This window comes from Talpa occidentalis, unplaced genomic scaffold, assembly GCF_014898055.3.
Source record: "Talpa occidentalis isolate TD23 unplaced genomic scaffold, MPIMG_talOcc4v2.1 talOcc4.5, whole genome shotgun sequence".
In the NCBI taxonomy this organism is placed as follows: Eukaryota; Metazoa; Chordata; class Mammalia; order Eulipotyphla; family Talpidae; genus Talpa; species Talpa occidentalis.
In genome coordinates this window covers 71,741,316-71,764,931 of record NW_023604861.1, presented here as the reverse complement: position 1 = coordinate 71,764,931, position 23,616 = coordinate 71,741,316, and the positions used below count along the sequence as shown (strand labels likewise).

Below are 23,616 nucleotides of genomic sequence, written 5' to 3'. Positions count from 1 at the left end.
TGGGGGAAACTTCACTGCTTAGATGGTACAGTCACAGAACAGATTGGTTTAAGTTTTCCTTAGAACAGTATATGCTAGAGTCTAAAAAAAATTCTGAATCACAAAAAATACTTGATATTTTATAATAGTATCTATGTTATAATTTAAGTGTAATTGTTCGTAGTTATTAATTTGATTTCAGTGTTTCAAGTGAGATTTGAAAAACTATAATTAAAATTAATTACTATGCTTTTTTAAATATTCCTTTATATGAGGAGTTTTTTTGTTAATGTCAGTTAGACTTCTAAAGTAAAACTTCTGGCAATTTCTGGTGGTTTTATATGTACCGAAGAACTTACAATCAAAAGTTATCGGAATATTGGTAAAGTCATGATGTATTTAGTTTCCATTGTTGTAGTTAGCATTACAGTACACGATTCTGAAAATCAGTATCTAAGATGCCTCCTTCCAATTCATGTCAAATTATCCAGAAGTATATATACATTTATACTTTTTAGGGTCCATGCAGTTATATATAAAAAGTTTATTTTATATATAAGCAAAATTGATCTTAAATGTGCATATAACACATAAATATAGGCTTATAATTTAAAACATGTACAATAAAACTTCCTTCTTGTAGGTTGTTTTAATTTATTACATATATATTTATGTATTTTCATAATGATATATAAAATATACTTGAAATATATAATTTTAGAAATTATATGGTGGATTCATTTATGTATGAAGGATTTTGTTTATTATAGTCTGCTTTTTTGTTGAACTGTTTGCATACTTACCATTTAGTACACTGCGTCCCACTTGACTGTAGAATTAAATTCTCTTAACATGATCATTGTGTATTTAATGATTTCCAAAGTCATAGAAGCAAGTAAAGATACTTAACTTTCTTTATCCACTCTAAATACAGGAAACATTTCATTAACTTCATATTCTTACCTATACTGATGATTTATTTAGGTTATAGAGTAGGTCTTGTTTGCCGTCAGAATCAGTGGGAGATGCAACTCAGTAGTGAACTGTATATTCCATTTTTGATCCATGGAGGTTTCATATTGTTTTCATATTTGTGCATTTCTTGATTCTTTCAACAGATACCCCTTCTCTAAATATAGTGGCTGAGACTGTTAAGATTAAATTTTAGACTGAAAGGAAATTAAATATTAATTAGTTTGATATTTTAAACACAATTAATTGATATTTTAACCACAGATTCACTGTGGTTCACTCCTCACTCCTCAAATCACCTTAGCAACTGACCTAACACTGACTTTATTACTCTTTATCCAAACTGATTGCTTTGGTACCCTCAACCCATCAAACTTTATACCTCCTGAGTATAACTTGAGTAAGACTCAACTCAATGTCTCTATAATAATAGAATAAAACATTTAAAATGTAGCACTTTTGTATTTATAATACTTTTCCTATTCAGTTTTTCAAAAACACCTTATTTGAAATTGTCACAAAAGCAAAAATTGTCTACTTTTTTTTGTTATAGTACCCTACAGAACCACCAGATTGTTTTGTGGATTTTCCTATTCCATTTTCTGTTTCCTGGACACCACAGGTAAATTCTTAAATTTATTTTAAGTAGCTAAAATGCATATTCTGTTTATAGGTTGTCATTATAATTTAGAGGTTTTTTTTGTTTTGTTTTTTTTAGTTATAGACATGCCTTCTAGAGTGTTTTTACTAATGAATGGCCTTTTTTTTCTACACACACACAGACACACACACACACACACACCATTCAGCCTCTAGATATTTATGCTACATTTTAGATCAATAGGAAGAATCTGTTTACAGAAGTTCCTTTAAATTAAAATCCTGAAGAACACTTTATCAGGCAGTGATCAGTAAATGGAAAATTGGATGAAATTTTTTTTTATTGCTAAAACTTTTAACAGTAAAAGTTTTGATGCTTTGAAACATTCATAACTGCGTGAAGAATAGAGGAGATGGTTTCTCCTGCTCCTGTGAATTTAATTTCTCAATATATTAATGATACTTAACGTGGTAGTATATTCAGAAGTGCATCGTAAACTGTAATATTCTATAGACATAAGGTGGTATGATTCTCAACGTGTGTATAATTCTTAAAGGTTTGGCAGAATGGTGATAAGGTTCAAAGAAAAATCTAATGGTGGTAGGTATGGTTCTTTTTCAACAAATAAATTGTGACAGTTGAAGCAAAATGGAGAGAATATTTTTATTCTCATACACAGAAAAATTCCTAGTGACATTTCACAAATATTCTCTAAATAGATGCTACTCATATTTTTGTTAGGAAATTTTGTTAGGTTCAAATGTGAATTTATGCTTAATATTTTAAATCACAAATACATAAGGTAAAGCACTTGTATTTCAAGTTAATTCAAGGAAAAAATTTATAGGACTAACATAATCTTTGTGAAAACTCAGATGGCATTTAATTATACATGTAATTATACAAAACTATTTTTTGTAAAAACAAAGTATCTTTTCAGTGGCAATTGAAAAAACAACAAAATGTAGGAAAAGAAAAACCTTTGATTTACTTTTGATATTCTGATGTGTTATATAAAAACAACTATTGATTATTTTAAAGGAATTGGAATTACATGTAATATACATACTATAACTTTCTGTTTTTTGAATATGTATTTTCTCTTTGGCTCAGTGAGCTTCATGTTTTATGTGAGATTATGAGATAACATTCTACCTAGATTGTATTCCTCTTTCTAGAGAGGCTATTTCTAAACTATAATGTTGATCAAATTAAGGCCAAATAATATATTTTTGATGAGTTTCTTGGTTTGCATGTAGATAACCATACAAATTATCCCCAGACTTGAATTTGTGAAAAAGTTTGCATCTCCACCCCCACCCCCACCCACACAAACACAAGCACACAAACATTTGGCATTTCCCTTCTTATTCTGTCATTAAGCAAATCAGTTTTAAACTCCAGTAGCCTGGAAGAACTTTGAGGGCAATTTCTTTTAAATTTTAAATTTAAATCTGTACTTAATACCAGCTCAATGCCTTACACATAAACATGGAATAATTGTTTATAATAGTAATTCACTTTCAGGTTTTAGATTTAATTGGGTTCTACAACAGTTTTTCTGTTTTGTGTGGGTTTCAAGAAAACAAAATTAAATAGTAGTAATAGGAATCACATAAATTCTCTTTTTAAATTATAGGATATGCTAAATTTTTTAGCAAAATACAGATAAAAATATGAATACCTTTTTACCCACAGGTCAGTTTGACAGATGTTAATATTTTGTCACATTTGCTTCAGTTCTCTCTTTCTTTATGGATTGTAGGAAATGCATCTCTTTGAGATTTACTCAGCATTGTCACATTGCCTTGCCAAATGGTTATATAAGTTTATACTTCTACCTAGCAGTACATGGTAATCCCCACTTTCCCCAATCCTTTCTGAGGCTGAGTCTTAGTTTAGTCTGATCTTAATTCATACAAAGAATTGATAATCATGTTGTGCTTATAATCTTTGCTTATTTAAATTTTACTATAAAAATTCCTTATTTATTTGTAATAATAATTCTTGGTTATATGGGATATAAGTATCTTGTGTTATCTCTTTAAACTTTGTTTATATTTTTCAGTCAGAAGTTTAAGTGTGATCACATTTAGCAATCTCTTCTTTGTAATTTCTAGTTTTTGTGTTTGGAATAAGAAAATCTTGAGCAAAGTGTGTGGGGACATAGTGGATTTTGGTGGAGGGATTATTGGTGTTTTTGGTGGTAGCTGAGGTGGAATAACATAAATCTGAAGAGGTGAGAACCGAAATCCCTAAATGATATACAGTGTTGTAACCAATGCTACTTCAATAAAAATGATACAACAAAGAAAGGAACAAAAATCTGCCATATCTTGTTCTAAAAAGATACTATCTCTTCTAAAAGTAACACTTGTATATATTTAAATATTTGAGATAGAAATGTGTGTTTACACGTGATTTGTTCTTTTGCACATGCTATTAAAATTTACAAAGTTTCAAAAACTATTATTGTTTAGAGTCTAGCTGTACATCATAAACATCTTGGTGATCTTTCCAGCAGTAAGAACTTTGAGTCTTTTAGACAGTATAAGAGTGTTGGCAGTATTAAGGAATATCAGACCTCTTTGCTTTGTATGATCTTTTTTTCATGGACTTATTGGAAATAATTCTGCTTGTGAGAGTTATTTTTTTTAACAGTTTTTAAACAGTTGTAGTTTCAGGCAACATAAATGGTACTATTGCAGTCTAATTCCAAAGTTATATTTAAGAGATTGTAAACAGGTTCCAGATAATTGATTTAAAAAAAAAAAATTCCTTGTCTGCGTTTGTACATTTCCTCTTTAGATTCTGTTTTTCTGGACTTTAACTTGGAAGATCTTTATTTTCTTTTCTTTCTGTAAAATAATAGACATGGCTTTGTGGCATCCATATTAAAAATGGGTAATTTTCCTTATGGTCCCTGTCTTCCTGCTGGGTTGATAATGTTTTGATGTATTTTTCTTTTGCTCTGATGAGAGGTCTGCTGCTGCTGCTCTGACATATTCATTTGGATGAATAATTATAACTTGCACAATGTCAAGCTGAAGATGGTAGGGTTTTGTGCGTCATGACAAGCCTAGTAGCCAGTGCAGGTGTCTCACAGCATGATCAGCAACAGCCAGTGTATTCTGGCTCAGAGGAGACATTTAGAGTAGTAAGAAATCAGTACCAAGGGCAAGGCTGCTGCTACTACTGATGCTGTGATATGTGCCAAAGAAATACAAAGTGCTTCTCAAAGACAAGTGACTGCACACCTCTTTTCAGAAATTTACTTTGTTTACCCAGTAATGTAATAGCACCTCATGATTTTGATCTTATACTGCTTCCCAACATCACAAATACTCCAAAATGTATCTTTAACAATCTGCTACCTTTTGGACTTTCACATACAGGCAGGTCATATATGGGAATACTTTTGACAAAAGAGGCTTTAGAATGCACTAAGGTAAGGTATTAAGTGCTTTGATATTAGTGATCGTATAAAAACAGAATCAATTTTCTCCAGGTCACTGACCAGCTCCATGTGCATGTTAAAATTGCAATTCTGCCCATTAATATGCTGTTACGTGCAGACTTGGTGGCATATTCTTGCTACAGCACTTGGGATTTTTAGAATTGGTATTATGTAATAATCAATGGTCTTTATATTTTTTTGTCATAGAAATTTCATATTCTTGGAGTCATGGCATGAGTGCAAGAACAAATGATAAAACCTCTGGCTGATAATCTGATGGTGAATGAAAAATTTGTAATTAAAGGAAATAGTCCTATTACATAGCAGGGAGCAGGATCCATTAGTTAGAGCAGCAGACTAGCAGTTGGTTATCCTGGTTCTGTTTACAGTTCAGCCACTGACTTAATTGTAAATTTCAAACAAGTCACATGATTGCTCTTTGCTTTAGTTCATATATGGATGGAAATCATGAACTTTCTCTCTTTGACAGAGATGTTAAGAAAAATATTTTTGGTTTAAAGCAAAGAGAATGCTGGGGGAACCCCTCAACAGCCACTGCAAGGATGATGTAGATGTTCTTTTCTTGACCTTAATGGACTTTAATGAATTATCTTCCCAATCTTTTTTTTTTAGATTTATTTATACAAGCACTGGGTACAGTCAGAAGCGTGGGAGGGTGAGAGAATTCACCAGAGCCAGAGAATTCACCAGGGAACAGAGCAGGCATACTGATGAAATACACTGCTGAGGGGAGCAGCAGACATGGCAGGAGAGGTCTGCCCTCCATGTGGGACCCTCGCTGGTGGCTGGGGATCAAACCGGTGCTGCAGAGGCTGCGGGCCCCCAGGGGAGGCCCACCAATATTTTTTTTTTAAAGATTTATTTATATAAGAACCGGGGTACAGCCAGGTGCTTGGGAGGGTGAGAGGATTCACCAGAGACAGAGTGGGGAACAGAACAGGCAGCCTGATGAAATATAGGCTGTGGGGAGCAGCAGGTGAGACAGGAGAGGTCTGCTTCACCATGTGGGATTCTGGCCGGCTGGTGGGGGTCAAACCCGCACTGCAGAGGCTCGGACAGCTTAGCAGTGCGATGCTCAACCTACTGTGCCACCAGGGAGGCCCTATCTTCCCAATCTTAATGGATTTCTCTTTGCTCTCTCTGGTGGAGAACTCACAGTACTGGGTTTTTGGTCACTTTTATATTGGTTTATTAAATATACTTTTGCCTTCTTGACAGTCTTATTGGTGATACAATGGTATGGATAAAAAGATATCAAAGAGATCAAAACAAAAAAACTCAAGTCTTTGGAATAATGTGTTATGATGGAAGAAATATTAATGTGACCAGATGGACTCAGTAACCAACTACTTCCTTTTTTATTTTTCTATAGCATCATTTATTTTAAAAGTTCCCTGTTTTATTTTTATAGAGAGAAAATACAAATAAACAGAATTAAGAAAATACAAAATCACCTTTAATACCTTCATTTAGAATTGGGTTCTCATAGAATAATAGTTTCGAAACTGCTTGTTACTTAAACTATTTCATTTTTTACAATAATGCTGTGTGTTTATTATCCCAGGTAATTATTAGGATAATTTAGTTTTTAGTTATAATTGGGTTTACATTTCTCCATGTCATCTTTATTTAGTGTTATCTTTATTTCGGCCTTTCATGTAAGTCAGTTTCTTAATCCACATAGGGCACATTTTGGTTGAATTTCTTCCCTTATTTTGGGGGCAGCAAATTCTAGCTTTTGTTTTATTGTGTATCACCTTACCTTTTTTATTATTAAGGTAGTATTGGTTAACAACACGGCCTATTATTGGTTAACAACACGGCCTATTATTCAGAAATACATACACATACATAGACATACATCTGAAGAGGTGTATGTGCCACAGCATAACCACTATTGAGGCCCCCAGAAGTCTCTACCATAGTTCATTGTGCCCTCTCTCACCTTTACTTGCAACACTCCTACTCCATTAGTAACCTCAATTTTACAGTCAGGTTACTAGAGTTTGATTTTGGTTTGGTTTCGTCTGACACTTGTTTTGTTTCCTCTATATTCCACATATGAATGAAACCATCCAGTATTTGTATGTCTTCTGGTTTATTTCACTTAACATTACCCCCTCCGGTTATATCCGTGTTGTCTGTTGCAAATGCAAAATTTCACCTTTTCTTTTTTCTTTATAGCTGAGTGGTATTCCTATTCCGCTGTATATATATACTATATTTTCCCATCTGTCCTTGGGCACTGTATGGGTTGTTTATATATCTTAGCTATTGTAAATAGTGCTGCAGTGAACATAGGAGTACAGATATCCCTTCAAATTAGTGTGATTATATTTTTCAGGTAGATATGTAGGAGTAGAATTGCTGGATCATACGATAGATCTATTTTTAATAATTTGGAAACCTACACACTGTTTTCCATAGGAGCTGGACCAGTCTTATACACAACAGGGTTTAAGAATTCCTTCTTCTCCATATCCTTGCCAACATTTGTTGTTTCTGGACATTTTGATATAGGCCATTCTCACAGGTTTGAGATGTTGTCTCCTTGTGGTTTTGATTTACGTTTTCCTGATAATAAGTGATGGTGAGCAATTTTATGTGCCTGTTGGCTATTGGTCTTTGGAGAAACAATTAGGTGTTTGTCCCATTTTTGATTGGGTTGTTTTCTCTTTGTTGGGATGTGTGAGTTCTTTGTAGATCTTGAAAATAAACCCCTTGTCATATGTTTAATGTACAACTATTTTCTCCCATTTTGTAGGGTGTGTTTTTGTTTTAATTGTGTTTCTTTCACTTTTTAGTTTAATGTAGTTCCATTTATTTTTTGTTTCCCTTGCCCAAGGGAATTGGTGTCAAATCCCCAAATAAATCACTATGCCTGTGTCTTGAAATGTTTTGCCGAAGAAGAGCTTAGGCAACTTCTCCAAAGAGGAAATGCAAATGGCCAACAGGCATATTAAAAAATGTTCAGCATCACTTGTAATCAGGGAAATACAAATCAAAACTACAATGAGATACCATCTCACACCAGTGAGAATGGCACATATTAAAAAAAAAATAGCTTCAACAAATGTTGGCGAGGATGTGGAGAAAAAGGAATTCTCCTGCACTGCTGGTGGGAGTGCAGAATGGTCCAACCACTATGGAAAGCTGTGTGGAGATTCCTAAACCTGCTGAAGATGGAGCTTCCATATGATCCAGCAATTCCACTCCTAGGTATTTACCCAAAGGACACAGAGTCATTAATTCAAAAGGGCACCTGCACCCCTATGTTTATAGCATCACTATTTACAGTAGCTTAGCTATGGAAACAATCCAAATGCCCCAAAATAGATGACTGGATCAAGAAGATGTGGTACATATACACAATGGAATATTACTCAGCAATCAAAAAAGATAAACACATGCAATTTGCAGCAACATGGATGGAGCTGGAAGGGATCATGCTCAGCGAAATAAGCCAGAAAGAAAAAGAAAACTACCATATGTTCTCACTCATAGTAAGAATTTAGAAAACCAAAATAAGGGACCAGGAAAAGGGCTAATTATAATAAAGAAAAAAATCAAAATTAACACAAGCAGCTATAAACCAGAGACACTCACTGGGGGTAGGGAGGGGAGGAGGGATTAGGGTCAAAATAAGGGGAGGGGTAGAATTGTATGGGTACTATAACCAAGATGAAAATGCATACATTGTGCAAAAATGAAAAATGCTGTAAAAAATATATAAAATAAAATTAAAAATAAATAAAATGGGCAACACACTACTTTCCATTGCCCTTACAGATGAGCAGGGCCATTAATAACTACCGTATTATTCACCAAAAAAAAAGAAAAAAAATGTTTGCCTAAGTTTCCTTCTATGTATTTTACAGTTTCTGGTCTTTTTTTTTTAATTGCGATAATGTTGGTTCATATTAATGTAATTTGCAAGTGTAGGATTCCACCTTCCAATGCTGTTACCATCGCACTGCCACCACCAAGGCACCTATAGTCCACCACTATAATCTGTTGTGCACCCTCCCTACTTTGTGCTTGCTCCCCTCTAATCACCCCTGTTACCCCCCCCCCCCACCCATGTCTCAGTTCTATAGTCCTCTTTCAAGGACTAGTTTGTGAGTTTGTCTTTTTCTAACCCTTTGTCCAGTCTTACTTTTATGTCTTTAGCCCCTTTTGAATTGATTCTTGTGTGTGGTATGAGCTAGTGATCTAGTTTTATTCTTTTGCGTGATACTATCTAGTTTTCCCAGTATCATTTGTTGAAGAGATTTTCCTTTATCCAATGTATACTCTTAGCTCCTTTGTCATTGATTAAATGTTCATATAAATGTGGGTTCATTTTCAGAGCTCAAGTCTATTCCATTGGTCTGTGTGTCTATTTTTATTCCAATATCCTACTGTTGTGATTACTATAGCTTTCTAGTCTAGCTTAAAGTCTGGGAGTGTGATACCTCCATTCTTCCTCTTTTTTTTTTTTTTAAATCAGTGTTGCTTTTTCTATTCAGGGACATTTGTGGTTCCATATAATTTCAGTAATAATTTTTCTGTTTCTTTGAAGAATGCCATTGAATCTTTGATAGTGATTGCAGTGGATCTGTATATTTCTTTGGATAAGATGGCCATTTTAACAATGTTAATTCACAGGGAATGTCTTTCCTTTTCTTTGTGTTGTCTTCTATTTTTCTTAACAATGTTTTATAATTTTTATTGTACAGTTTAAAAAGATTTATTGCTGTTCTTAATGTGATCAAAGATTTATATTTTCTTGTTTATCATCAGAATATGGGCAAACTTAAACTTAATTTTTGAAATACTAAATTTACAAATTTTAAATGTATTAAAGTTAGACATGAACATAATTTAAAGTTAGGAGTACAAGCCTTTTTTTGGTTTGTTTTCATCTATATAAAACATTTCCTAGACTTTTACCTACTTCTTTCTCCTTTTTCATGGTCAGCCACTCTTGTTAGCATATCCTTTTGGTGTTATAATTTATATTACTACATTTTCTGATAATTATATTCCTTTTATTTCATATTTATAATGTTTGTTTTAGATATATCTGTTCAGTTTTTCACTTTTTCTCTACCTTCCCCACTCTACAGATGCATATTTTTTAACTTCTGTTAGCCATAGGTAGTTATAGTGTGATTGTGATAATGTCAGTGTTCATTATTTACATTGTTGTGAATGTACATGTATCTTATTCAGAGATAAGCAGTGCAGTTAATTATGATTTTTTTTTCTTTCTCCCTGATTTGGGTTATTCCTAGAGTTAACAGTTGTCTTATTCACTTCCTTAGTTTTCTATGTACTTAAAACTGATTCAACACGCAACTTTGCATCAGTAGTCTAAATGTTCTTTTAGTCATCATATATCGGGTTTTCTGTTTGCTTTGTTTTTCTGAGAAATTTTATCAACACGACCTACCTTCCTGTTGGTTTTTCTTTTGAACTTCCATCATGTTAATTTATTATTTATTATTCTTTTTGAAAAGATTTATTTTATTTATACAAGAGCCAGGGTACAGGCCAGATTCACGGGAGGCTGAGAGGATTCACCAGAGACAGAGTGGGGAACAGAACAGGCAGACTGACGAAATACACTGCTGAGGGGAGCAGCGGGCGAGACAGGAGAGGTCTGCTTCGCCATGTGGGTTGCTCTGAGGCCAGTGGGGATCAAACCGGCGCTGCAGAGGCTGTGGACAGCTTCACAGTGCTGCGCTCAACTGCCTGCGCCACCAGGGAGGCCCCATCATGTTAATTTCTAAGAAAATTTTCATAGATGTATCTTATTTTGTCCAGAAAGATGCTAATTTTTTTTTTTTTTATTTTTCCCTCTGTGAGTATCAGCTTCTGTTTACTTGAGTTGCCTTTTTTCCCTAGGAGGATATTAAGTATATCTATTTTATAAATTGGTCATTATCGTCATAAAAAGCTGAGTGCATGTGTGGGGGCTTGTCAAATGTAGCTTCATTGTAGATTCATCAGATTAGGTCACATATAGGGTACCCCAAATGTCAGTATCTTGAGGTCTTTTTCAATAGTTGATTGGTCAGCTTTCTTGGAAATTATCAAACTTGGGCCTACTAGTCACTGAGCAAGCAAAAAACAAACAGTCCTCTGAGTTACTTGTGCACCAAGACTGTTGGGCAGAAGCCATTGCATGAATTTGAAACAGTTAACCTTATGACATTATACTGACAGGGATAAACAGCATGTCAGTTGTGAAAGAGATGTGCTTACAGGATAAACTTGAATATCATAGAGCAGGTAATTATGGTGGATTTGGAACTGAGAAGCAAAAAGTGTTTATCTTAGTTATTTTTTTTTTTAGATTGTTCACCCTTTTTAGTTGTATGTAGTAGTCATATTTTTAAGAAGTTTTATTTAGTGCTGATGTGTACAAAGTAATTTGAAAATTATTTGTATTCATTGTCTTTGTTAAAATCTCTTATCTAATTATGAGATTATTCATTTGGATTTTTTGTGAATATATTATCATTTGTACATGACAATTTTATTTTCTCTTTTTCCATCTTTACACCTTTATTTTAATTGTTTGGAGGGCATCTCAGTGCTCTTGCTACGCTCTCTAATACAGAGTAAAATATATGTAGGAAATATAAGTAGTCTTTCATTTTTCTTGATTTCAAAAGAAAAACAAATTTTCATCATTAGGTAGATTTTTGCTATGTGTATTATTTGTACTGATCTCTTTTATCAGTAATAATGGAATTTATTTCTTTTTCTAATTTTCTAAGAGTTTTGTTATAAATGAAATTTGAGTTTTACCAATTCTTTTGTATATTAAGATGACCAAATGGTGTCTTTCCATTAATCCATTAATGTGGTGAATTATGTTATTTGATTCCCTAATTTTATTTTTATTTTTTTTTTAGAGGCATGTTTTTATTTATTTATTTGTTTGTTTGTTTTTGTTTATACAAGCACTGGGTACAGTCAGAAGCGCGGGAGGGTGAGAGAATTCACCAGAGCCAGAGCAGGGAGCAGAGCAGGCAGAAGGACCGAAGTACACTGCTGAGCAGAGCAGCGGGTGGCAGGAGAGGTCTGCGCGCCATGTGGGACTCTCCTCCGGTGGCCAGGGAGCAGCCGGGGGTCGAACTGACGCCGCAGAGGCCGCGGGCAGCTTCGCAACCCAGCGCTCAACCGCTGCGCCACCGGGGAGGCCATGATTCCCTAATTTTAAAGCAATCTTGTATTCTTAAATTAATCCAGTTAGATAATGATATATTTTATATCTCTCAGTACATAGATATGCATGTGTGTGTGCATTTACACATACGCACATGAATATATACTGTTTTGAATCTGACATATTGCTGGCTTCCATTTCTTGATATTTTTAGGAGTTTGCATTTCTGATTGTAAAGGCAATCTCTTTGCTTTTGTTATTTCCAGTATTTTGAATTTATTACTTTTCATGTTCTCTGTTTTTGTGAAATTACGCCTTAAAGGAAAAAAAACTATCATTTTAATGAGTTTTTGGGAGGGAATAAACTTTGATGTGTGTATTTATGCAAGCTTCCTATGTTTTGGACCTTTTCATATAGGACTAAATGTGTAGCTCTTACTTTAGTTTAGAGGGATTAGTGTGGAAGGTTAGGGTGTTTTGGACTTTGGTAAGGTAAGAGAGCTGACTCATAAAGGTATACTTGGGTATTTGTTCTATTTTTTTAGTGCTTTATGAGATGAAATTGTATAGTTGTCATGGTCATATCTTTCTTTTCTTAATATATATCTTGAAAAAGTACATAAGCTGAAAAACAAGCAGCAACATTTAAAAGCAAGAAGCAGCATTGTTCAGCGGAAAACAGTTTAAATGCTATGTTTGTTGCCTACTATTTTTGGAACATGGAGCTGGACCTGGGCATGTTAAGGTGAATGAGACAGCTTCCCGTACCTTGGGGTAGGTTAGGAGAATTTGGTCTGAAAGAGTGGTCAAAAAGAGTGGTATTGAAAGTTATGAAAGATAATTTTAATAAAATGTGTTTAGTGTATAAGAACTTTATGATAAGGTAGAAAGAACAAAGGCATGACATTGTAGGAGATAATGCATAAATTGCACATCATTTGATGATTTTTGGTCAGAGTTAGAGATTAAGATTGGATTTTTTTCCTAGAATTAGGCAGGGTGTGCTATATGTATTCTGATGTTCTTGGGCTTTATACTCAAAATGATACAGTTATAAGGAAACATTGTGCCATTATTAGAATATTATATTTTAATAGCATTTCCCGAAGTGATTTTTTGTTTTGGTTTTAACTGTTAGTAAGGTTAAGGTGAAAAAGATTCTCTGATCTAATAAATTTATGAAATTCATGATTTATATCTGTTGTTTGTTTACTTAGTTCTCAAACTTCTTAATGAGAAGATGTGTTAGAAGTCTCCAGTATGACATTTTTCTCCCAGCATGACCTTCCCCCCTACTCCTTCAAGACTGCTGTCTGCATTAGTTTTATGAAAAAACTGTTATCTTCATTAGTTTTCTGAAAAACTTAGTTTTTTTAATGCTAGATATATCACTTTCAGTGCAGTGGAAGAGTCTAAGTAAGGATGGCAGGAATATAGTAAAGGAAATGTAGAGACTTGTATACCTAGCCATGCATGAGTATTAGGGTCTATTTTAGGTTAATGGTTGCAGGGAAAGTAGAAGGGAGATTGTTTATGAATCTTCACATATTATTGTGATAAAACTTGGTGATTGTGCATGAGCTCTCATGGGTTCTTCTTAGTGCTTCTGGTGTGTGTCACTTGGTGAGTTCTCATACAACCAAGAGATGGAATGCAGAAGAAGAGTTAAATTCAGCTTGGAGTTTGAGGTGTGATGGTATATATAAGTAAATCTGTTTAGTGGTCAGTTGGATATATGACTTTGAATCTCAGCCAGTTATTTGCCAGATTAAGGAAGAATTATTATATCATTGTAATTGCAGTTGATTTCTAAAATTATCAGTTTAAGATTTATAGAAGACTTAAATCTGTGCATTGTATCTGACATATTTTTATGGAATGTTATTTTTTTTTTGTCAATTTAAAGACTCAGATAGACAAGTCATATGTAACAGGCTTTTTTTATGAGATCCCTTCAATATCGAGATAACTTATAATAAGTGATTTACTTGCTCATGTTAATAAATCTGACTTTGTTTAGGACCTTCATGGTAGACTTCTTAGTTAATTCTGCTGGATCACTGTAACGTAGTAAAAAGGGAACTCGTAGTGAATGTATGGGCCAAATCCTGACTCTGTTCTTACCCATTGCATGGCCTTGTATAAATTATATAGCTCCAATAGAGGGAACTAATACTTAGTTTGGTTATAGATGGCATGTAAAAATAAAATGAGATACTACATATGGAAATCCTTTTGAATTGTAAAGTGCTATACAAATTTACAAAGTCATTACAGTTTATGAATTGGAAGTCTTAAAAATAGCAAGACAATATGGACAAAGAAATGATTATTCCATATATAATATGTTTTATATTTGCGTAGTATACATATCCACATCTATATATAACAATAAATTGTTACTATATTTCTATGTGTGTTGAACTACATATACTTTAAAGGCAATATTTCCATGTCTGTGCAACAATAATTAAGTTTTCTGATGTTCAAAATGAAATAGGGATGATTAATGAAAAATGACTGTCAACCTCACCAGGCTATGTGGTTGAGATGGATGACTAGTATGCACATTCTATACTTCAGAAAAGGGGAGTGGAGAGAAATATTGTTTGGTTTTACAGTTCCACTGGTTAATATATTGTTAGTACTTGGACTAACTATATTCTGGAGTAAATCAGTAGAATATGCTCATATTGCAATTGTCCCAAGTAAATGAAAATATATAAATATCAATCTTCAAATAGCTTCTTAATATTGTGATTTAATTTAAATACTTTTGGATAATAAAGATTTTAGCTAATATAAGTGAAGCAAATTATGTTAACAGAAGTTTTTTTTTAAAGATTTATTTATTTATTTATGCAAGCACTAGGTACAGTCAGAAGTGTGGGAGGGTGAGAGAATTCACCAGAGCCAGAGTTGGGAGCAGAACAGGCACAAGGACCAAAGTTCACTGCTGAGGGGAGCAGCGGGCGGCAGGAGAGGTCTGCAAGCCATGTGGGGCCCTAGCCCGGCAGCTGGGGATCGAACTGGCGCTGCAGAGGCTGCGGGCAGCTTCACAACCCAGCGCTCAACCGCTGCGCCACCGGGGAGGCCCAACACAAGTATTTATTTATTTTTTTTTTAAGAGAGCTGCAAGTTATTATTTTTTTTTCAAGATTTATTTTTATTTATTTATACAAGCACTGGGTATAGTCAGAAGTGTGGGAGGGTGAGAGAATTTACCAGAGCAGGGAGCAGAGCAGGCAGAAGGACCAAAGCACACTGCTGAGGGGAGCAACGGGCGGCAGGAGACGTCTGCAGGCCATGTGGGACCCTCCTCAGGGGCCAGGGAGCAGCTGGGCATCGAACCGGCGCTGCAGAGGCTGCGGGCACCTTCGCAACCCAGCGCTCAACTGCTGCGCCACCGGGGAGGCCCAACAGAAGTATTTTTTATTACCATTCTCTACCTCATGTTCTGATCCTATTAAGGAGCCTGTGTGGTAAATTGATACCTGTTTGAACATTTTTAATACAAAGGCTAGTTTGAAATACATGGACATTGGTGTACCTAGTGCATATGTTTTATATATGTGTGTGTATGTGTTTTAAGTCATTTTTAGAAAAATAGTTGCCCAGATAAGAGTGAATATCCAGTAGAGTGAAGATAGAAATAACTCAGATATGAAAGAAGTATTACTTTGAATATGATCTGCTAGAATCACTGATATTAATACTTCCATTTTGAAGTGTGTTTACTCTTTTTTGGTGCTAAAATTGTAGGTAAATATTACCAAAGCAATTTAATAGATTGATACAATGAAGCAAAACCAGAGATTTTGGAACAAAAGCAGAAATTAGGTATATAACAGAGGCAATGAGATGGTGTTTCGCCCCACTTACCCTTTGGTGGTTTTGTTTTTGATAGAATGACATCACTGCTAGAACGTCATTTTCTGGCTCTGACTGTGAGCATGACATTGGCAGCCAGCAGGACACTGCTAATCTATCCACTACTAGTCTTAAGTTAAGATCAGAAGTTAAGATCCTTGTCACCATTTATTTCCTTATTTTGTTGTTTTTAGCTAACCTTTATTGTGAAGGGGAGTAGCACCTTTTTTGTATCAACTAACTGGAACCAAAAGCTAGAGTAGTTTGTTTTATATTAACTGGTCGGTCTCTCTCTCTCTCTCTCTCTCTCTCTCTCTCTCTCTCTCACTTGCTCTCTCTCGCTCGCTCTCTCTCATATGTAAGCCTTTATAGTTTAAAACAATAACACAAGCATATTAGAAATGTATTTAAACCAAACATTAGGGTTTTAAACAACAATGTACAGGAATTATTTTTCAGAGTTAAAATCTGAGAGAGAAAGAAATAATAGACAACAACAGGAGTTTGTCAGTCAGAGGTCAGACTGCCACCACATGTAAGTCCTATTCTGGCATTCTTAACATTTCATGTTCTTTTTTAAAATAGTAGTAAAGTATGTATAACATAAATTTACCATCTCACCCCATTTTTGAATGTAAGGTTCAGTAGTAGTAAATTTATAATGTGCTGTCATCACCATCATCCATCTCCAGATTTCTTTTCATCTTGTAAAACTGAAACTTAATACTCATTAAACAATAACTCCCCACTCCCTCCTTGTCTCAGACTGTAGCTACTGTAGCTATTCAATTTGTAGGCTTTTGACTATTCTAAGGATCTTATAAAAGTTGAATCATAAGTATTTGTCTTTTTTTGACTGATTTATTTCACTTCATATAATGTCCTCAGGGTTCACACATTACAGCATCTGTCAGAATTTCTTTCCTTTTTAAGACTGAAAATATTCTGTGGCATATTTTGTTTATTCATCTATTGATGCACACTTGAGTTGTTTCTATGTTTTAGCTATTCGTGAATACTACAGCTATAAGCGTGGGTATACAAATATATCCTTGAGTTCCCACTTTTGATTCTTCTGGGTATATACCACAAAGTAGAATGGTTACATCATATGGTAGTTATGTGTTTAATATTTTGAGGCACTGCCAAATATCACAGTAGCTGCATCATTTTATATTCCCACCAACAGTACAAAGAGTTCCAGTTTCTCCACATCCTTACCAACATTTGTACCTTTCTGGCTTTTTGACAGTAGCCATTGTAATGTGTGTAAGGTAGTATCTCATTGTGTGCGTTTTCTTAAGTGCCTGGGGAAATGGATACTCATCTCTGATACACGTTTCATGCTAAGTGATGTTGAGAACCTTTTCATGTATACACTGCTGACCTTTGTATATCTTCTTTGGAGAAATGTCCATTCAGTTCCTTTGCTTAGTTTTGAATTAGGTTTCTTGGTGTTTGTGTGTATGTGTGTTGAGTTTCAGGATATATCTACATATTGTAGATACTAATCCCTTATTCAGTGCAGGACTTGCACATATGCCTTATTCCTCTGTTGATACAATCTTTAAAAAAAAAAAAAAAGATTTATTTATTTATTTATACAAGCACTGGGTACAGTCAGAAGCACGGGAGGGTGAGAGAATTCACCAGAGCCAGAGTGGGAGCAGAACAGGCAGAGTGAAGATATACACTGCTGAGGGGAGCAGCGGGTGGCAGGAGAGGTCTGTCGCGCCATGTGGGGGACCCTCGCCTGGCTGCTGGGGAGCGAACCAACGCTGCAGAGGCTGTGGGCAGCTTCGCAACCCAGCTCTCAACTGTTGTGCCACCGGGGAGGCCCAATATAATCTTTTGATGTACAAAATTTGAGTCTTTATAAAGTCCTATTTATATATATTTTTTTCTACTGTTCTTCTGCCTTTATTGTCATATCCAAGAAATCATTGCCAAACCCAGTGCTGTGAACCTTTTGCTCTGTTTTCGTTTAAGTGTTTATATACTTCTAGCTCTTGTACTTAGGTCTTTGAGCCATTTTTGTATATTAGATACACATACACACACACATATGCCAAATAAGGGTCCAACTTTATTCTTTTCCATGTGAACAGTCTGTCTTTCCCCCATTGAATGGTTTTGGCATCCTTGTCAAAGATCACTGACAAGGTTTTTATTTCTAGGATCTCTAGATACTAGTTTGTTGGTCTTTGTATAATAATTCTGTCTGTATTACTATACTGTTTTGATTACTGTAGTTTTGTAGTAAGTTTTGAAATTAGAAATTGAGATTTCCATTTTGATCTTACTACTTTGTTCCTCCAGCTTTGCTCTGTTTCAAGTTTTTTGTGGCTTAGTCTCTTGAGATTTCATATATATTTTGGGATGGGATTTTTTATTTCTACCAAAAAAAATTGGAATTTTGATAAGGATTGTTTCGAATCTGTAGGATAACTGTGTGGTATTGACATCTTAACAATAATGTCTTAAAGTTCGTGAACATGGGCTGACACTAATTTATGTCTTTTTGAATTTATTTCAGTAGTTTTTTTTTTAGTTTTCTTTCATTTTTGTCTTTTAGTCTTTTCATTTTAGTTTAACTTTCATGGTAAAATTCATAGGAAGGGCCTTCCCTGGTGGCACAGGTGGTTGAGCTCTGTGCTGTGAAGCTGTCCGCAGCCTCTGCAGCGCTGGTTCGATCCCGGCCGGCCAGTGAAGTTCCCACATGGCGCAGCAGACCTCTCCTGTCTCGCCCGCTGCTCCCCTCAGCAGTGTATTTCATCATTCGGCCTGTTCTGTTCCCCATTCTGTCTCTGGTGAATCCTCTCACCCTCCCGCGCATCTGGCCTGTACCCTGGTTCTTGTATAAATAAATAAATCTTTAAAAAAAATCATAGGTATTGTGTTTGATACTATTGTAAATGTAATCATTTCCTTGATTTCCTTTTTGGATTTTTCATTGTTGGTGTACAGAAAGGTAACTAATTTTTGTGTCTTATTTTGTATTCTGTGACTTTATATTAATTTGTTGAATTAATTTTGTATAGCATTTTGAGAGAATGATTAGGGTTTTTCACCTATGCAATTGTATCTATGTGCAAACATAATTTTTACTTCTTCCTTTTCAATTTGGATGTTTTTTCTTTCTTTTTCTTGTCTAATCAACCTCACTAGAACTTATAGTAGTAATATGATAAATTTATGTGGTAAATTGTACCCAAGCTAAGAAGAAAAATTTTGTTTTTCATAATTGAATATATTTGCAGTGGATTTCTATGTTACCTGTTTTGTTACGTTGTAATTTCATTCTGTGTTAGCTTGTTATGTGTTTTTATCATAAAAGAGCATTAAATTTTCTCAAATTCTTTCCTGCATCATGTGTTTTTTTCCCTCTTTATTCTGTTATTGGGATGTACTATATTTATTAATTTGCATATATTGACCAATCTTTGCATTTCAAGAATAAATCTCACTTTGCATATAATCTTTTTAATATGCTTCTAAATTTGGTTTGCTAGTATTTTCTTGAAGATTTTTGTGTCAGTATTCATAAGAGATTGGGTCTTAATTTTCTTTCGGCTTCAATATCAGGGTAAAAGATGGCCTCAATGAATGAGTTAGGAAGTTGTCTGGTTATTTGGAAAATTTAGGGAGGGATGATGTTAAGTCTTGAAATGGAAGACTTACTGCATACAGACCAGTGAAGCTATCAAACTCAGTTTTTCTTTCTTGGGAGATTTTTGATTCCTGATCCAATTTTATTAGTAGTTATGGGTAATTCAGATTTTCTCTGTTTTTGGTAAGTTAGGCTTGAAAAGTTTTGTATTTATGGGAATTTGTTCATTTCCTCTACATATCAATTTTGATGTATACTTATAATTCGCTATAATTCTTTTTATTTTTGTAGAATGGGTAGCAATTTCCCTTCTTTCATATATGTTTCTGGTAATTTGAGTCCTTTTCTTAGGTTAATTTTGTCAATTTTGTTGCTCTTTCAAAGAGCCAACCAATCTGTGTTTTCATTTATTTTTCTATCATAGTTTTGTATATCTTGTCTAATATTATTTTCTTCTTTCTGTTAAATGTGGAGTTATTTATTCACCTAGTTCCTTAAGTTACAACATAAGGTTTTCAATGTGAGATCTTTTTTGATTTTTAATGTTATGTGTTTATAGCTTTAAGATTCCTCTTAAATTCTCTTTTTATAAGTTTTTGTGAAAGTCAAAAGATTTACGCAGTCCAAAGAGAATCCAGAATACTGTTTTGTAAGTTTTTGTATGCTGTGCTTTCATTTTCATTTGTCTAATTTCCTGTCTATTTTCTAATTTTCTTGTGGTTTCTTCTTTGATCCATTGGTTGTTAGGAGTAGGCTGTTTAATTTCCACCACTTTGTGTTTTTGTTAATTCAGACTATGTATGATGCTCTGTGTGATATCTGTCTTTTAAATCTATTGAGACTTAATATATGACCGTGTGATGGAAAATGTTCTTTGTGTACTTGGGAAGAATATATATTCTACTGTTGCTGAATAGATTGTTTTATGTCTTTTACATTTAGTTGCTTTTTTTTGTGTCATTCTAGTTCTGTTTCTTTATCTTTATGTGGTCATTCTATCCATTATTGAGAATGAGGTAATTGATTCTCCCTCTGTTATTGTAGTACAGTTTGCCCCTTCAGTTCTGTTAACTTTTGTGTTTAGATTTTGCTGGTGTGTTATTAGCTGCATAAATGCTTTTGCGTGGTGTATCTTTGTGCTGTTTTGAACCTTTTATTAGCAGATAGTAGTCTTTCTCTTATAACTTAATAGCTTTAAGCTTTATTTTGTCTAACTTTAGTGTACATTCTCCTGCTCTTTTTTGGTTATTGTTTGTATGACATATCTTTTTGTTTGTATGGAATATTGTTTGCATGGAATATTGTGTGTATGTATGGAATATCTTTTATCATCCTTTCACTTTGAATTTCTTTGTGTCTGTGGATCCTAAAGTGCATTTTTTATAAACAGCATATGAGTGTATGTTTGGATCATGTTTTTATCATCCTGCCCATCTTTGTCTTTTGATTGGAGAATTTAATTTATTTACATTTAAAGCTTTTATTGATAAGGAGGAACTTATTTTTGTCATTTACCACTGTTTATGTGTTACTGTTATTTTGTCCCTTATTTCCTTTCATTACTGTTTTCTGTTGATTTTTATACTGACATGTTTGAATTCCTTTCCTTATGTGTGGATTTTATAGCTGTTTTCTCTATAGCTGCCACAAGATTTATATTTAACATACTATGGCTGTAACACTAGTTTTAATTTTACTAGTTTAAGTTCAATAATGTATGTAATCTTTGCCTTACTCTATAACTACACTTTGAGTTGTTTATGTCACAAAATTATGTATGTATCCATGTATATTGCATTTTTTTTTTTCATTTGCTGTATGCTGTCTCAGTGCCAGCAATCAGCCTGAGATATAAATTTAAGGTCTTTTTGGGTCTTTTTTGAGCCTTTACCTTTTTCCTGTGTATACTTAGTGACTTCCAGATTTCCCATTTGGCAGCTGCTTTTGAATGGTCTAGTCTTTAATAGTTGGGTCCCAAAAAGAAAATAAGAGAAAAACAGAGGGAAGTAAAAAGCCTGGCAGGCACTTCAGTGGGAGGGAGAGGGGCTAGCAACATTGTTGGGAAGTACAACAGCAGTGGCCAGTTACCTTTATGACCACCCCTCTGAGATGAGAAGCAGGCACTTTGTGCCCACTTTGGCTCCTACAAACTGTATTTAGTCTTCTCTTAGAATGTAAGCAGGGCTGCTTGTCATAGAGCAGGGGCTGGGTTATGGATTGCACTTGCCCTCCTAAGGACTGAAATTGAGGAAAGGTCCAAGATTTCAGTAGATTCCAGAGTTCCAGAATAGTCAAATCAGACAGATTCTGGTCAATGCATTTGTTGTCTAGGTGGGGAGGAGGGATTCTTGGTGCAGCCATTCGGTGACCTACCCAAAATGCACTCCAATTTGGCTTTATTTTTATGTTCATGGTGTATGATACAGGATAGCTAAGGACAAAATTGAAATCACCTCCTTATTTTTAACCAGTTCTTTCTTTTAATTTTTTTAAACAGATTTGCAATAGTTATTCTGTAATAGCTATACATGAAGTGAATTTGCTTCATTTGCCCCTGTGGCAGATACTGTCTTCACATGACTTAAAAGTCCTAGTAAATCTTTTAAATCATTACTGGTCAGTTATATAATGTCAAAATAAATTTTAAGAAGAGGTGATACAGTCTCTATGAATTGCTTGACATAGAATAATAGCATTTGATTAAATAGATTTTATTATAGAGGTACCTCAGGAAGAGTTGAGAACATCAGTGAAGCTTGCAAATATGATCAAATGAATTGAATAGTTAAGAGATTTATCATCTCTTTAAATATATCTGATTGGATATACTGCTTTTGATATTAAAATTAAATTTCTTTATAAAGTTTCATCTTGATATTTCCTTATTCTGTTGAAGCGTCTTGAATCCCTCAGAGATAGAGACAAAAAATGATTATTAGAGGATTTATCTGCAAGTATTATGGGAAAGTACAAAAAAAAATCAGAAAGGAAAGCATCTGTTGCAAGTGCTAGAAAATTATGCTATTAATTTAAGTGTCATCAGAGCACAAAAGATCACATTCTGGGACTGTGAGAAAATTATTAAAATACTGGAAATAATAGTACTTAAGATGAAGATATTATAGTCTAAGATCTGGTTAAGTGACTGACATTATTATATCACTTCAGGTATTATAAAAGTAACAAAATGCTTTTAAAGATAATAAGCGTTACATTTTGAGATTGGCAGTGTTCACACTTTTCTGCTTAAGTGCTTTCCTAGTTTAACATAATTTAATAACAGTTATGGAGGAATAGCTAACATCTTCGTTTCCATATATATCTTTTTCCCTCTCCTTTCTCCGTTATATATACACATGAAAGTGATAAAATTTCATTCTCTAAATGGTGGATTTATGAACAGTTACTTCTCTTCCATTGTCCTTACTGTTAGAAATGTTGCTCTTGTAATTTTTTATCCCCAAATTATTGAGAAAGCCACTGCAGTGAACATAGTGCTACATAGAATTGTTATTGTCCAGAAATCACAATGAGTGTTTTTTTTTTTTTAAAACCACCTTTAATGAGGTATAATTGTGTGCAGCTTGGTGAGTTTTAAACAGATAAGTTTATACCTATGACATTCCCACAATAAGATAATAATTTCATCACAGCTAAGTTTTCTCCTTCCCCTTTGTCCTTGTCCCTCTCTTGGTACCAGACAACTACTTGGTTTGTATTCTAAAATTATGTATAATTCTGTGTCAGGTTTCTTTCCTGTAATATCAATAGTTATACAACAATAGTTTTATTGCTGAACCCATTGTATGGATGTACAGCATATTGCCCATTTATGTGTTGATGGACATAGGGTTGTTTTAAAGATTGGACTCTTAAGTAGAACTTTCAAGACCATTATTTGCATGTTATCATATGAATATTTGCTTTCATTTCTGTTTGCAAATATA

At 34.1% G+C, this 23,616-nt stretch overlaps 1 protein-coding gene across 6 annotated transcripts in view; it reads left to right on the top strand.

The window, feature by feature from the left end:
• FANCL (FA complementation group L) overlaps positions 1–23,616 on the top strand; it is an 88,474-nt gene that overhangs the window by 35,457 nt on the left and 29,401 nt on the right. For all 6 annotated transcript variants that reach the window (XM_054701551.1, XM_054701550.1, XM_054701553.1 and 3 more), the window contains one exon: positions 1,505–1,573. In XM_054701551.1, coding sequence (XP_054557526.1) covers positions 1,505–1,573 — 69 coding nt within the window. The remainder of the gene's footprint in view (positions 1–1,504; positions 1,574–23,616) is intronic.